This window comes from Ursus maritimus, unplaced genomic scaffold (assembly GCF_017311325.1).
Source record: "Ursus maritimus isolate PB19 unplaced genomic scaffold, ASM1731132v1 scaffold_31, whole genome shotgun sequence".
In the NCBI taxonomy this organism is placed as follows: Eukaryota; Metazoa; Chordata; class Mammalia; order Carnivora; family Ursidae; genus Ursus; species Ursus maritimus.
In genome coordinates, this window is record NW_024425675.1 from 17667993 (window position 1) to 17683884 (window position 15892).

Consider the following 15892-nt stretch of genomic DNA (forward strand, 5'->3'; position numbering starts at 1 on the left):
TTCTCTTTCTTCCTTCCCTTTTATTAGGCATAAGGGGAAACCAGGCTCAGTGCAAAGTCACTGGCAATGCCAGGGCTAAGATTCTGTTCTCTGTTATCTTTCTGCCACCATTCTTATCTGAAGGAAGTGACCAATAAAAACAAAACATTTATAAGCCAATACACATTTACAATGAAAAAATTTCATAGGCAACTGATCAAAATGGATCAGTTCCATAATCCAGGTAGGGCGACCCTACTTTTGTTTCTAGTATTACATTAGCAGACGTGCAAAGTTTCTAACAAACCAGTTATTAACTTATAGCAAGTGGTACTCCCCAATTTTTCCTAACACAAGTTAACGTGTGGTGGTAATGGGAACAATACGACGCCGCACAATGGGATCATTTCCTCTCGTGCCTATGGCCATTTTTCACTTTGTGATCCAGCTTCGAACAACTTGGTCCCTGGAGCGTATTGGAGAAGCACGGCCCTAGCACTTCGAGGGGCGTTAAGTACTTCTACATTATAGTAACAGTAGATCCTGTGTTGGGGCTATTTTCCAAGCTAAGATGCAGTGAACCCCGCTAGCAGTGACAGCAGGCGTCCTCTGTCCTGGCAGGCACCGGGGCTCCCCTGCATGGGCGCGGGTTTCTGTACTTGCAACTCTGGGACCTGCTCGAGGCAGAAGGCTGATTTATCTCGGTAACCCCAGCACAGGCACAACACCAGGCACGTGGTACGTGCTCAAAACTAACGCTAGTAAGTTCTGGGCACTTCAGGCTTCCAAGTGACGGAAAAGCAGTAACGCCTGGAAAATGACTTTTTCCGGCGTGTAACGCGTGTTCATTCACTTTGGGGCAAAAGGTAGATTTCGCCCCTCTCCCGAGCTTCGGACTCGTTTTTCCTTCCAAGGTCCCTGAATGCACTCTAGAAGGTAGATGGAGCGTAAATCAGGCTGCTATTCACTTGGGAGGCCGTATTGTTTTGTGCCCGTTGTCCCCTCGCTGACCCCTGCCAGTCCCGGGGCCCCGCGTTGCTAGAGGCTCTCTGAGCCGGGGCGGCAGGAGAGGGGGAACTGAAAAGCCGCGGAACCAGAGGCGAGGGAGCAGGGCGGGCGGAGGAAGAAACGAGATGGGAACCGGCAGGCCTAGCTCGGAGGCGGCGGCGGCGTCGTGGGCATGGAGCCCCTGCGCGTCCTGGAGCTGTACAGCGGCATTGGAGGCATGCACCAGGCGCTGAGAGGTGAGCGAGCACACCCCGTCTCTCTCTCCTTTCGCGCCTTGGGGCTGGTCCCAGCTTGGGCGCTGGGGCGGTTGTCATGGAAACCGCCCTAGCGCGCAGTCCCCGCCTGGCGGCTCCGGGCGGAGACTCCCTTCCTCCCGCCCCGACGCTTGTCCGGAGGGCGGGCGCGGGGTTTGTGTGGACTCAGTGTGTGAGTCCTGATCCGGGGGGGCGAGGCTGGAAAGGCAAACTAAGATGGTACCGGCGGAGGGGGATGGGCGAGCCCCTGGCTGGGGCCAGTCCCCAGTTCTAAGTGTGGCTGCCACCTAGAGGCGTGGACACCTGCTTCTTTACCCTCGAGGAAGTCGCGGCGGGGAGGGGAGGTTGCTGGGGGGCTTGGCGGGTGAGGGATGGATCTTCACCGGGATACCTACAGTGCCAGGTAGAAGTTAGGAAAGCCTAAATGACTGGGGAGAGCGAGCGTTGAGGATAAGCCTGTTCCTTTCGGATCATTGAAAAGAAACAGCCTGTCTTGTCTAGGTACATTTAGGCGCCAGAAAAGCTGAGTTGAAACTTAGTTGTGACCTTGGGTTAGTTCCTTAACACTTTGAACCTGTTTCCTGGTTTAAAAATGGGAAAAGTAAATTTTTCAGAGGATTATTATGAAGATCAAAGATAAGGCGGGCAAAATGTTTAATAGTGTCTCATACACTGTAGCCATTCAAAACATTATAAATTATTACTATCACTGTTTTATGTACCTCTCTCATTTTGAGGTTTTAAATTTCTTTGGTGATAAGCTGGAACCGAAAGGTTTATTTTCGGTGATGTTCGCTCAAAAATATTTCTTGAGCTCCTATTCTGTGCCAGTTACTGTCTAGGTCTAGGTGCTGGAGATACAGAGTGACAAATAGACTTTGAACATGCGTGTTTATTCTTAAATTGCTATGACAACCACAACACTGAAACTTGCCTGCTTCCTTTTTTTTTTTTTTTAGTACCAAGGGCAACAAAAAACTAATAGTTTAAGACAGACAATATATAATCAACTGAACATAAGTTTTCTGAGCATATGTATTGAGTTTTGATTGTAGACTAGGGTAGTGATTATTAAATTTTTATTACCAGTCATTTGCTGGCTCTCCACATTCAGTTCTCTTATCAAAACTTAACCAGCAAGAAAACAAAAGAAAATTCTAGGGGCGCCTGGCTGGTTCAGTCGGAAGACCATGGGACTCTTGATTTCAGGGTCATGGGTTCCAGTCCCATGTTGGGTGTAGAGATTACTTAAATAAATAAATTAAACTTAAAAAAAAAAAGAAAGAAATGCTAGTCCTTTTTGTTCTTTGTTAATTTTGTAAGATTTTATAATGTCAGCATATTTTCCCTTATCTTGAAACCACTTAATGAACATGATTTTAAAGTTTGGTTAGTACTGTTATCATAAGCTATAATTCAACCATTCCCTAAGGGTTGAACATTAGATTACACCCCAATGTTTTGCAAGTATAAATGTGCTACAATTACAGCCTTGAGCATAAACCCTAATTTTCTCTTTAACTGTGTTTTCTAAAAGTCGAATTAATTCATTTAACAATATGAGACTATGTGCTAGTTATTAAGTCAAAAATTATGATACTTTTTTTAAGACTTGATAGGTAATAGAGCAAATTGCTTTTCAGAGGTTTGTGAGTGCCTCTCTCAACTACTATTCATCAGGACTTGTATTAGCCATTTTTAACTTTTGCTAATTTGATTGGGAAAATTATATATTTAACTTGCAATTTTTTGGTTAATGAAACAGTTAAGTATCTTCTCTCCTGTGGGCCAGTGCAACCTGAATTTGTACACATATTTCTGTTGCCACAGCTACATCCTGAATCTAAACTTTATTAAAATAGTTTCCCAGTTGCTCCCCTGTTTCTACTTTGCTTTCCTGCTCCACCCTTTCTCCACATAGGAAGAGAACGATGTTTTGCACAGTGAAATGGATCATGTCACTCACTTCCCTGCTTAAATGGCTTCCCTTTGAGATTCAAATCACAGTCCTGCCTTTCTCTGCCTAGGAGATCTGGTCTCTGCTGCCTTCCTTTCCCTTCCTTTTTGTTCCTGTATAGCTTCTCGCACAGGGGGACTGGCTGTCTGTAGATGACTGCTGAGTTTATTATTGAGTTAGTAATCATTCTACCATTATGTTGATAAAAGCACAGTTTGCTCAGCCCCAATTTTTGTATAATACAAAACTCTTAGTTGCAAACCAATAATCTATTCTCTAGCTAACCTCAGCAGAAAAATGTGTGTGTGTGTGTGTGTGTGTGTGTGTGTGTGTATTAAAGGACATTTGGAAGCTCACAGAATCTACAGGACACCCAACAAACAGGTTAGGTGAGCAGGAGCACTGTTCAAACCACACTCTGGGCCCTGCCCCCACAGAGCTTCATACTGACATCACAGCTTTCACCTATGATGCTGGGGGCCAGATATGGGAAGTGCCATCCCTGTTTTCCTCTGAAGGGTGGATGCTTCCACCATTTCTGTCACAAAAATGATGGATTTTTCATTTGCTGCCTCATGTTGCTACTTCCGAATTAAAGTAGTATATGGATGCAGTTGATTGGTGGACATTAGATCCCATTGCCAGCAAAGGAAGCTGGGAGAGTGATTGCTGGCTTCTGCTTTGGAAAGAAGGGACTCAAAATATGGCAGAATTTTCAAACATAGAAAACATGGGCAAAGATTCTAGATGGCCACAAGTATAACATATCTTTCACGTTATTTAATACATGTTGCCCTGTATAGGAAGCACTTACTCCTTTTTTGATATTATTTATGCCTGCACAGTCTATAAAGTCTTGGGTAATGAGATTCTTCCAAGTGAAAGTAACTCCTTTCATAAAGCAGTAGAAGTAGTTTCATGAGTTTTATATTTGTGGGGCCTGCAAGGCACCTGTGGATATAAATGGGTAGCACGTAAGATTTTGTTTTTCTCATAAAGTATAATATCAGAGAAAGAGTAAAATGTGTTGTAAGGTAGTGAATAAAGAAAGCTCTAGCTGATTACTATCATATATATGGTTAACTACTGAGACATCCTTAAAAGTAAAAGGCCTGCCCCACCAAATAATTTCTTTTTTTTTTTTTTAAGATTTTATTTATTTATTTGACAGAGATAGAGACAGCCAGAGAGAGAGGGAACACAAGCAGGGGGAGTGGGAGAGGAAGAAGCAGGCTCATAGCGGAGGAGCCTGATGTCGGGCTCCATCCCACAACGCCGGGATCATGCCCTGAGCCGAAGGCAGACGCTTAACCGCTGTGCCACCCAGGCGCCCCCCACCAAGTAATTTCTAAAGGTCTTTTAAGGTGTTGATTTTGAGTTTTAGTCATTTAACAATCATATTTAGTAGGAATCATTCAGCCTTAATATTTTCTGTTAAAATGTCAAGCGATTTGTCACTCCTTATTTTCTGAATTTCTTTTATCTTTATTTCTCAATGACTTATATGCCAACTTGAGATCCTACTAAACCACCTTGTAATTAGGTGTGCTTTAATTGAATCAGGCAAGTATATTATGATTAAATGTAGATTTGAATGTCACCTGGGGATGTTTTGGGAACATCAGTTGTAAGGAGCTAGAATTTGAACTGCTTAATTTTTTTTTAAATATAGTTTCTTTGGGATTGTTAAAATGACCTCTTCAGAAGCCTCTTTTCCCATAGTTATTCTTGTATGACTTGTTGCTAGATTTAAAGTGAAGTGAGGTAAAAATTTGTCCCATTTGAAAATATGTATCCTTTGCTTTCATTAGCCATAAGAGTTATTAGATTATTTTTTCCAAACTTGAAATGCAAAGATGAAATATGTAGGCTGGATTTTATATATTTAACAAACGAGAACCCTCACTTTCCATTGGATGATAGAATTACCTCTCTTTTCTGTGGTGAAAATGCTTACTTCACTGCAGAGTATTACTATGATCCATAGATCAGATTACTTACCCTGTCCTAATGTGTAGAGGACCAGTTTAATTTGTATTATGACCTATGGGGGCTTTTGGAGGCTCAGTAAATAGTACCCCTCTTCATAATTCCGAATAGGGAGAAAGAAAACAGAAGAGTAAGGCAAATAGGAAATACAAATTTGTATGATTTTTATTACTAATAAAGGCTGAGTTGGAGGATTGGCTTAGTGAGAGGACCAGATGGGTCAGCTAATATTCAACCAGACAATTAGGCAGCATACCTTTTAGGCACAGCTGGAGATGCAAGCAGAACACATGTTACCTGTGGGTAGCTTATCCCCAAGAGGAGGGCTGGTGGAGCTGAACAAGCGTGCCTAGTTTATTTTTCACAAATTAGCTGATTAGAGAAGTCACTCTGCCTTCCATGGAAGAAGTAAAGAGATAGTAGGATGGGCGAGGAGTTTAAAATGAATAGAAACCACTCACTTGGAAGAAACATCAGTAGGGGGAACACATACACTCACATGCCAAATGCTTTTAGGAATCTTTCAGATGTCACGGTTTTTCGATTTTGCAAGTGTTATCTCATTCTTTTAATATTTGATACTTAAACTGCCTCTGACAATCATTTGGTCTGTCGAATAATTGGAAATATGATGGTTTGTCTTCATAGTAGCTTGGTCTGAAATCATTATGTTTGTAGCACTGTGAGACAGTAACGGCAGATAGTGTTTATGTGGGACGGCTTCAGGGAGAGGTCATTTCATCTCCCAGTTAAGAGCACAGTTATATTGTCGGAAGGCCTGGTACTTCCCAGCTTTGTGACCTTGGGCAAAAATTAAACTTTCTGTGCCTCAGTTTCCTTTTCTATAATAGTATTTACCTGGAAGGGAAAGTGTGAATATTATAAATAAATAAAAATAAAGCATGTCAATAGTGTTTGGAATGCGGTACATGCTCAGTAAATGTGGGCGGCTATTATCAAAAACTGTAAAGTTATAGAAAGTTATTACATGTTAAAAGTGGCTTTAGAAGAAACTGATGATTAAATATTCGAAGTTGTCAAAGAGCTTTCAGACTAGATTTGAATTACGCAGGAATAGATCAGTGAAGGAAAGAATTATTTGTAGCCACAGAAGATGATATGGAATGAATATGTATGAAGAGGTAAAAGAGAAGGGCAATGAAGAGAGCAGAAAATTCTGGTCTGGCCTCTTGATTCTCTAGAAAGCTTACTCATCCATGAGGGAATAGATCTCCTAACCTGGATCTACTTTGTGTTCATTTCCCTGGCCTCTTATTCAGTGATTTTGGAATTACTGCATCTATTTCTCTGAGTGATAGAATTAATACCATTATTTAGGAGTAAGGCAGAACTGGCAGATATTAGCTTTGTGAGTACTAGAAAGCTGTTTGACTTTCTGAGCCCGGATACCCTATCTGTGAGATGGATACCGTAATACCTTCTTATAGGGTGTTGTGAATGTTAACTGAAACAGTTGATGTATGAAATATAGTGTAGGTCTTGGTACATCTTAGCTCCTTTTCTTTTTCCCCACGTTGTTTTGTAACTAGCTTTCCTCACTTAATTGTATGGGATGTCCTTATTGATAAAATCAGATTACTACTACTAACCTAACAGGTTTGGTAGGAGGATTTAATGAAACTGTATACACAGAGCTAGTACATAGTATATAGTGTGTAAGTAATACTGCTGATGTTACTTAGCAAGTAGAACATTTTCATATACTTATTTGTATTTATTTTGTGACTTGTTCATGTTGTCATTGGTATGTTCTTTTTTATAATTAGTTATTTGCTGTTCAGTTTTGTTACGATATTTTTTCCATGCAGGATTTTGGAAGATGACAGAGTTTTTCAGGTAGTCAAGAAAGGAAAGATTATACCAGGCAGAAAGGAACTTCCTGTATATACACAGACATGAAATAGCTTGGTCTATATAAGCATGAAGATCTACAGGTATTAAAATATTACTGCAATATAAGTGCTACAAAAAAGTAGATGTTTATGAGGTACTGAATCATGAAATGCCATACAACCTGATAAGGTGTTTGGATTTCTATCTCCTAGGTCTAGTTAGCAAATATAAAGACCCTATCGATTAGGTTCTAGAAATTGTACAGTGTGACCATAAGATGGTAGTGGCGGGGAGTAGGGTATAGAGGCATGGTGGACAGTTAGGACATTAGTGTTCAGAGATAATGAATTTAGGCAGGGTCGATGAATGGAGAAGATGGCTCAGGTTATATGCGGGATCTAAAAATCAGCAAAACCTCGCAGTCATTTGGGTGTTAGTTACCTAGATTTCTGACTTGGGTAATTTATCAAATGGGATAGTCCTAAATCAAGGTAGGGGAGACATAATAGGATCCATTTTAGAGTTACAGAGTTTGAGTTGTCCATATGACCCATGGAAGTGCCAAATAGGCAGCTGCTTATGCATTTTGGTCCGGGGGGATCGATAGGATTAGAGAGAAAGATTTGTTTCTGTATATGTGTTGAGTGTAGAGAAGAGGACCAACAGTATGGAATACTGTGGAACAGTGACATTGTGGGACTGGGTAGAGGAATAGTATTCACAGAGGGAAACTGAGCAGGAAAAATTAGAGAGCAAGGAGAACCAAAAGAACACCATGTCACGAAGATAAAGGGAGGAGAGGATTTCAAGGAATGATTGGGTATTACAAACCAAGTGAATTAAGGACTAAAATGAATTCTTGGGTTACTTGCCATTTCCTGGCTGGTATCCTATGTAATAGTCTTCTCAGGGGTATTAATAAGTTTGCTTTGATGGTCAAATAAGTTTCAGAAACTCTTTGTATGATATTATCCCATGAGAGTCTCAGGACACATTAATATACCAAAAGTGGTGAGAAGCCCTGCAAAAAAGGTGCTGTGTGGTTTAAATCCACACTTCCCATATATATTTGAGCCATGAATATGCCTTTTTTTTTTGAGTGGGGAAGGGGATCACACTTATTAGCATCCTGTAAAATAACGTTCCTTAGAGCGTGTGTTGGAAAATGCCTACTGGGCAATGGGAGGGTGCTGAGGGAGCTGTGGGAGAAGTGCCGTGACCAGTGAGTGGGCGAATGAGAAGTGCCAGGGCTCCACATATGGACCAGTGTGCATCACCTTTGATGATGCTGACAGCACTGACCAGCTCCAAAGTAAGCTTCTCTGTAGTTTTTCTATAAAGCCAGATTTGTTAATGTTCTCATTATCTCTGTTTTTTTCTAGAAGTGTACAAAACTGAACTCCTGGTTCTCCTTACCCCTTCAAAACATAATGCTGTTATAGCCTTCCTCCTCCCAGCGACAGGTGTCTCCATTCTTCCAGGGGCCCACCCCCAAGTCTTGGAGTCATCTGTGTTTATTCTCTTTTACTCACTTGAGCAAATTCCATGGATCCCCCTTCAAACTCTCTTTATAATTCTATCATTCCTCTCTGTCCTCATCTTTACCACCTCATCCCTAATCTTGCTCCTGTTTTGTCAGACTTCATTTATGTGCTACCCCAGATTCACTTGGCCCCACCTGCCTCCTGGGCCCTGAGCTGCTTGTTCAGTGTAGTCCCCCAACTCTGCTATTGTTGCCTCATCCCGTAACACTGCCAGTCCATGCTTCATAACATGCTCAGGCCACCCCCAGTGATGGGACTGAAATGTGGCTCCAGTGGCTGTCTGGAGGGGTTGGATAACACAACCCTAAGTGGAGAGGAGAGCAAGAGTCAGGCCTGCACAGTAATAAAAAATACACGTATGTTGGCCCCTGCCCCCAGTTCCTGGCACAGAGCTCCTAAAATCCTTATAATTTCCTAAGTGATAAGAGCACTAGGGGCCTCTTTTGTTCTCAGATGTGGTCTTTGACCCTGGTTCCTGACACAGAGCTCTTAAATCCCTTGAAATTTTCTAGGTGGTAGGAGTGTCTTTTGCTCTGATGAGGCAACTCTTGATCTGCTCTTGGATTGCTTCAGGATGGGGGCTGCTTACTAGACAGATGGAGGGTAATTAGGAACTTTCAGCCCTACCCCCTACTGTCTGGGAAGGAGAGGGGCTAGAGATTAAGTTGATGGTTGATCATGCTTATGTGATGGAACCTCCATAAAAATCCTAAAAGCATAGGGTTCAGAGAACAACTGGGTTGGTAAGCACATCCAAATGTCATAAGGATGGTGCACCCCAGCTCCATGGGGACAGAAGCTTCTGTGCTCGGGACTCTTCCAGACATTGCCCTATGTAGCTCTTCATCTGGCCGTTGGTCTGTGTCCTTTATTATAGAATAAACTGTCAGACTTTAAGTGTTGCTGTGAGTTCTGTGAGCTGTTTTAGCAAATGATGGAATCCAAGACGGGGTTGTAGGATCTTTTGATTTGCAGCCAAATGGAACAGAAGTTGTAGGCTACCCGGAGCATGTAGGTATTACTTGCGGTTGGTGTCAGACTTGGAGCAGTCTTACGGGTCTGAGCTCTTAAGGGGTCTTGGCCAACTTTGGTTTGTCGGAGTTAAAGTGAACTGTGGATATCCATCTGGTGTCAGAAGTGCTGTGAGTATGTAGTAGTGGGTGAGTAAAGGAGAACCACAGGAGTGTTCTACACGTGCTTCATGGGATGACTTCTGATCAGGAAGAGACATGATGAGGAAGGAGTCAGCAGATACACCCTCTCTCTCCCTCCCCATACCACTGCTCCCTGCTCACGTACATGTGGGGAAATGGCAAGTGTTGCTTTAGACCAAATAGTATCATTACTGCAGGGCTTCTGTAGCCTTCCATACATCCCTCCTCCTGCCACTGTGGAGAGTGTTTTCTGGTGAAGCTGTGACCAGTTTAATAACGTACTGCTTTTTTTATGCTTTCCCTCCTCCCTGCCTCACTACCCCTTCCTCTTGCTACTTTGGGGTTTTGCCTTCCAGAGAGAGCATCTGTAGCTAAGCTTTGCCTTGGGTTCTTTCTTAGGAAACCTGGGCAAAGCATTATTGCAGTAGCCTTTGTACTGGTCTCCTGGCTTCTCTCTGTCTCCTCTAGTTTATTTTGACTCCTCTAGTGTCAGTGTGATCCTTTAGAAATGCATTAGATAAGTCATTCCTCTGATTAAAACTTCCGAGAGGTTTCTCATATCACTCAGTGAAATCTTAAGTCCTCCAGCCCCAGTCCTCGTTGGGCTAGAGCCAGCCCCTTTCCCTCCCTGAGCACATTTCTTGTGCGACTGTCCCCTTGCTTTCTTCATTCCAGGCTTGCTGGATGTCATAGTAAGTTTGTGCTGCTGTAACAGAGTACCATAGACTGGGTGGCTTATAAACCACAGACATTTATTTCTCAGACTTCTGGAGGCTGGGAAGTTTGAGGTCAGGATGACAGTGTGGTTGAATTCTGGTGAGGGCCCTGTTCCAGGTTTCAGAGTGCTGACTTCGCCTTTGTCTTCACATGGCTGAGAGCAGAGAGAGGAGGTGAGCTCTCTCATGACTCTTAGAAGGGCACTCATCCTATTCATCAGGACCCACCTTCATGACTTCATCTAATTCTAATCCCAGTTACCTCCCAAAGGCCCCCATTTCATAATACCAGTACATTGGGAGGTAGAGTTTCGACATAAGAATTTTGGGGGGCACATTCAGTCTATAATACCAGTCTCCTTGCTGTTCCTTTTACAAAATAAGCATGCTCCCATCTCTAGGCCTTTGCAGTATCTTTTCCTTCTGTTCTAGAAAGTTCTTCCAGGTATCTGCCTGCTCCTTCGTTTCCTTGAGGTTTTTGCTATTGAGATATTCTCTAACCAACCTATATAAAAATAGAACCAATCCCTTCTATACTATCTGGTTTACTGTTTTGTTTTTTTCCCATAATACTTTCCTTATTAGACATATTATGTACTTATTTATTTATTGTTTGTCTCCCCCGCCCCACTAGGATATAAGTTCCATAATAAGATAGACATTGTCTAGAACATTGCTTATACATATTTGTTGGACGAATGTACAAGTGAATAAGTGAACTAGGGTCATGTTTGCTATGAAATAGGATAACTCGAAGTAGATACCATTGTACTGTGATAAGTTTAAACTTAGGTATTAAGTCTGAATCACAAAGACCATTTTTCTTTGGGAGGATGAGCTAAGTCAGTGTTTCCCGAAGTGTGGTCTATGGGGAGTGTTTTGAAGGCTGTTCATAGGTATCATGTAGGAGATAAATGTGTATGTATGTGCATGTATGTGTCCATGTCCGTGTGTGTGTGTGTGTGTGTGTGTGTGTTGGAGAGTGGCCAAGTAAGTAGAATCATGAAGGGTTTTTGTATGCATGATTATATGTGACATTTTAATAGATAACAGATTTTTTTTGTACTGTATGATAAAACATGAAATTTCCTCAAAATAATCAAGTGTGTTGGGAATAAGTTGGTTCTAACTCAGTATAGAATTTTAATCATATGTTAAAATGAGCTTTGGTGAAAATAATGAAGTTCAAGTGTTTTATTTTTTACTCTTTTATTCCTCTCAAGAAATACTACCTCCTTGTATGGAAAATTGCAAAGGAGAGGTTGATATGTGATAGTAAATCTGTAAGTAATTACAGAAGGATTATTATCATAAAATAGGGAGATTAAGATTGCATGTAGAATTTGGTATTCGGTGTCTAGAGCCTTTTTAGGATTTCTTTTGGCTCTTTGCTTTGCCCATGGAAGATTATCAGGAATATTCCCTAAAAAGTGCTTTTCAGAAATAGTGCCAATCAGCTCTCACCCTGCCTAAAAGCAAAAAAAATTGCATCTCAGTTTTGGAAAATAGGTAGAATGTACTTGAGATTTAAAAAAAAAATGCTGTAAATACCATTACTTTACCTGGACCAATAGTTGCTTTTATGGTTATCCACTAATTCTTTTCATTCTAGGACTTCAGATCACGACAAACTGAGCAAAACCCCCTGGACTAAAGTAAAACAGCTCCATCAGAGAGTCAGTCACAGGAGCTCTTTAGCATCCGTTAGTGTTTTTGTTCAAACACAATAGTGAATTTAATAATCCCTTAGTACTTAATGAGTGAGGCTTAATTTAAGAAACAAGTGGCTGAGTCTTTTAGCACATACACGACCCTCATAGGCTTTGGCACATTCTTTAATTATTGGAGAATTTGGGTCCAGAAAGAACCCATAATACAAAGAATTTATAGTTATACAATCTAGTTATACTTTGAACTTTCATAGATCAAATTAGAGATACTAAGTAAGTAGTTTTGCCTTGCTTATATTTTTCCTGAAAACCCTAGGATTTAGATGATAAAGTACCAGAGTGATTTCTGTGCTTCTTCAGAACGCATTTTATTTCTGTGGCTTCAATTTACTTTGTGGTTATTGTTGCTGAGTCAATTGTTTAAATTATATTCTTTGACTATTTAGACTTAATGGCAGTCTTTATTGATTTGACGCAATACTGACCATTTATCTGTACCTTGCTCTCCATCCAGTGAGGTTTCTCTCAGTTAATTTTGAAATGTCAGAATGTTGGTGACCATGGCTTGGAGGAAAAGATGTGAATCTATCATTTTCTAGATTGTTTTGTGGGTTGGCATGTTTAGTATTTGGCAAGGAAAACATACTTAAAATCCAGAGTTCTGCTTCTGTGAAGAGATCGTCTTTTACATCTCTCCTGTGATTGTAAAAATCAAAGGGCTATGATTCCATTGTTTAAAAGAAAACCAAAAAACAAAGCCCAAACACATATACATATGCCTTTAGTGACATATTTGTCATACATTCTTAAATACAATACATTGATTTTTCTCAAACAAGTTATACTTCAAAAAGAGAATATATAGCCTTATATTTTAGTTTTAACGAAGGATCTTCATATTTCTCAGTTTACTATATTTTGAACTGCAAAGTAGTAAAATGTTGCTTAGATAAGTTACATTAGCCTGAAAAAGGTAATACCAGTGTTGGGTGCTTATTAAGGTCACTTGATGGAATTGATGAAAAGCCATACAGGTGAATTTAAATATTTAGAAATAAGTTTTAGAGGGATGACGTTGCAGTTACAGGGGTTAGATATCATTGTAAACAAACCTTCTGAAAATTACTTTACAGAGTAATATGGAAGGGTTACTTTGTGGAGATCACAAATAGTTAATGGGCATTTGTGGTTGGTATAATGTTTCCACGCATTCACGAACTCAAAAAGTGCTAACTCTCAAGTAACTTTGACCGAAGGGAAGTTGTGCTCTTGAAAACTGTGTTCGATGACTTAAAAAGTGACTATTGATGATAAAGATTCTTGTGAGAATCTTTCAAAGATGCATGTGAGAAAGTCAAATAAAATTATTCCATGAAATTCGAGTGGAAAATGCAATATTTCTAGATGGACATAATAAGATAGTGCTATTTAAAATATATTTGTATAACTAAGTTAAGAAAGTATATAATATGAAGTCATTTGAATATTTCAGCTGTATCTTTTTCATCATCTATATAATGAAAATGACCATACATCTGATTTTGGATATTCTCTTGCTGAGAATGGGTATTGACTTTCATTCTAGTTGTCTTGTATTTGTCAAATATACAATGTATATTTGGATATATATTGTATATATAGAGACTGTGTGTCTGTGTATCACGTATATGAGTTTGGACATAGTAAAAGGCCAGCAAGGATGCACATTGTCCTGTTATCAATGTTAGCTCCTGGGGAGAGGAGTAGGGATAGAGAGCTCCTTGCTGTCCTTAAACACACCAAGAACATTCCTGCTTCAGTGCCATTGCACTTGCTGTTTCCTCTGCCTGGAATGCTGTCCCCCAGATAGACACATGACTAGTCCCTTGTCTTTATTCAGATGTCACTTTCTCAGGGCTTCCCTGGCCACTATCAAAAATTATTGTCTCTGCTCTGCCTCCCTATCCTCCTTTCTGATTTATTCTTCCCCTCAGCACTTACTACTGCCTACCATACTAAATATTTTACTTGTTTATATATTTTTTTAAGATTTAGTTATTTTAGAAAGAGAGAGAAAGTGAGTGGGGGGGAGGGGCAGAAGGAGAAGGAGAGAATCTTCAAGCAGACTCCCCACAGAGCCTGATGTGGGGCTTGATCTCACGACCCTGAGGTCATGACCTCAGCTGAAATCAAGAGTTGGACACTTACCCGACTGAGCCACTCAGGAGCCCCTTACTTGCTTATGTTTTAAAATGACTGCCTCCCCTTCTACAATGTAGGCTCCATGAGTGTGGGGATTTTTTTGTTTCATTCTGTTTTGTTCACTGTTATACCTTTGGCACCTAGAATGGTGCTTGTTGCATAGTAGATGCTCAATATTTGTTGAATGAGAGAGTAAGTTATAGAGCGTGAACATTTTAAAGACTGATGATAATTGTCAAGTTACTTTTTATATTTATTTTTTAAAAGATATAATTATTTGAGAGAGAGAGAGAGAACAAGGTGGAGGGGCAGAGGCAGAGGGAGAGAGAATCTGAAGTAGACTCCATGCTGAGCGTAGAGCCCGACTGGGGAGGGCGGGGCTCGATCTCACGACCCTGAGAACATGACCTCAGCCAAAATCAAGAGTTGGATGCTTAACTGACTGCACCACCTAGGAGCCCCTCAAGTTACTTTTTAAAAAGGATATACCAGTTTACATCCAATAATGTTTGTGTGACCATAAATATGCCAATATAATATTTAAAACTATATAGTTTACTATGTGAAATTGTTAATTTTTTACTACTAGTGAAGCTGAATAGTTAAAAATATTTTTACACATATTGTTGTTTTTATTTTTAACTATATAATACATTTGCTTAAAAACTGGGAAATGCTTTGTCATCTCACCCGATTAATAGAGTAATGTTGCACTTTTAAGCTGTTTGCCATCCATCCAATCCAACAGCATGATTGCACACATTAATCATCAAGGCATTCATAGTGGATTTGCCAAGATTTATCTCTCACTGTATTAAGAAAGGGGACTATTTGGACATGGGAACCATAACTCTGCTGGAATCCCAGAAGTCCCAAGGGTGGAAAACATTAGGAAATACTGAAAACATACTCATTTATTCATTCAGCATGTAATTTTCGAGTGGTTTCTGTGTCAGTTACTTTGCTGCACAATGGGGATACAGCAGTAACAAGACAGCTATATTCTTGAGATTATGGTTTACTGGGAAATACTGATGCAGCACAAATGAAGAAGAACAGTTCAGAATAAAAGTTATACATGCTGTTCATGCAGGGACAAACACTGATGAGAATTTGTATTATATCTTTTCAATCTTTATTTGACAGGTGTTCATTAACATTAAAATAAATTATAGCTTTCTTTTTTCACTGAGAATATTTTGAAGTTTTTCTCGTTATTAAATATATTTGTAAACTTGGTTTTTAATGGTTGTATGATATTCCTTTTTATGTAAGTTCCACTTGTTCAAAGCAATCAACATTTTAGGACATTTAGGTTGCTTATAATTTCTCACTATTATAAGTAAAATAGGATTTATCCTTCATATACATCTTTTCTTCACATCTCTGTTATTGCCTTACATACTGGTTATTCCTAATGCCTCTGTAACACATTACGACAAACTTAATGGCTTAAAGCAGCACACATTTATTATCTTATAATGCTGGAGGTCAGAAGTCTTAAAATCAGGGGCACCTGGGTGGCTCGTTGTTAAGTGTCTGCCTTCAGCTCAGGGCGTGATCCCAGGGACCTCGAATCCGAGGTC

General features: G+C 40.3%; 1 protein-coding gene across 5 annotated transcripts in view; it reads left to right on the forward strand.

Moving 5' to 3' along the window:
• The first annotated feature begins 1072 nt into the window (after positions 1-1072).
• The window catches only part of TRDMT1 (tRNA aspartic acid methyltransferase 1), a 57201-nt gene continuing 42381 nt past the window's right edge, over positions 1073-15892 (forward strand). For 4 of the 5 annotated variants that reach the window (XR_568946.2, XR_005838925.1, XM_008692038.2 and 1 more), the window contains exon 1: positions 1073-1223. Coding sequence is in view for 2 of the 5 variants with exons in the window: in XM_008692038.2 (XP_008690260.1) it covers positions 1160-1223 (64 nt within the window). In the remaining 3 variants the exon portion in view is untranslated. The remainder of the gene's footprint in view (positions 1224-15892) is intronic. The other variant, XM_008692040.2, reaches the window with a different exon arrangement.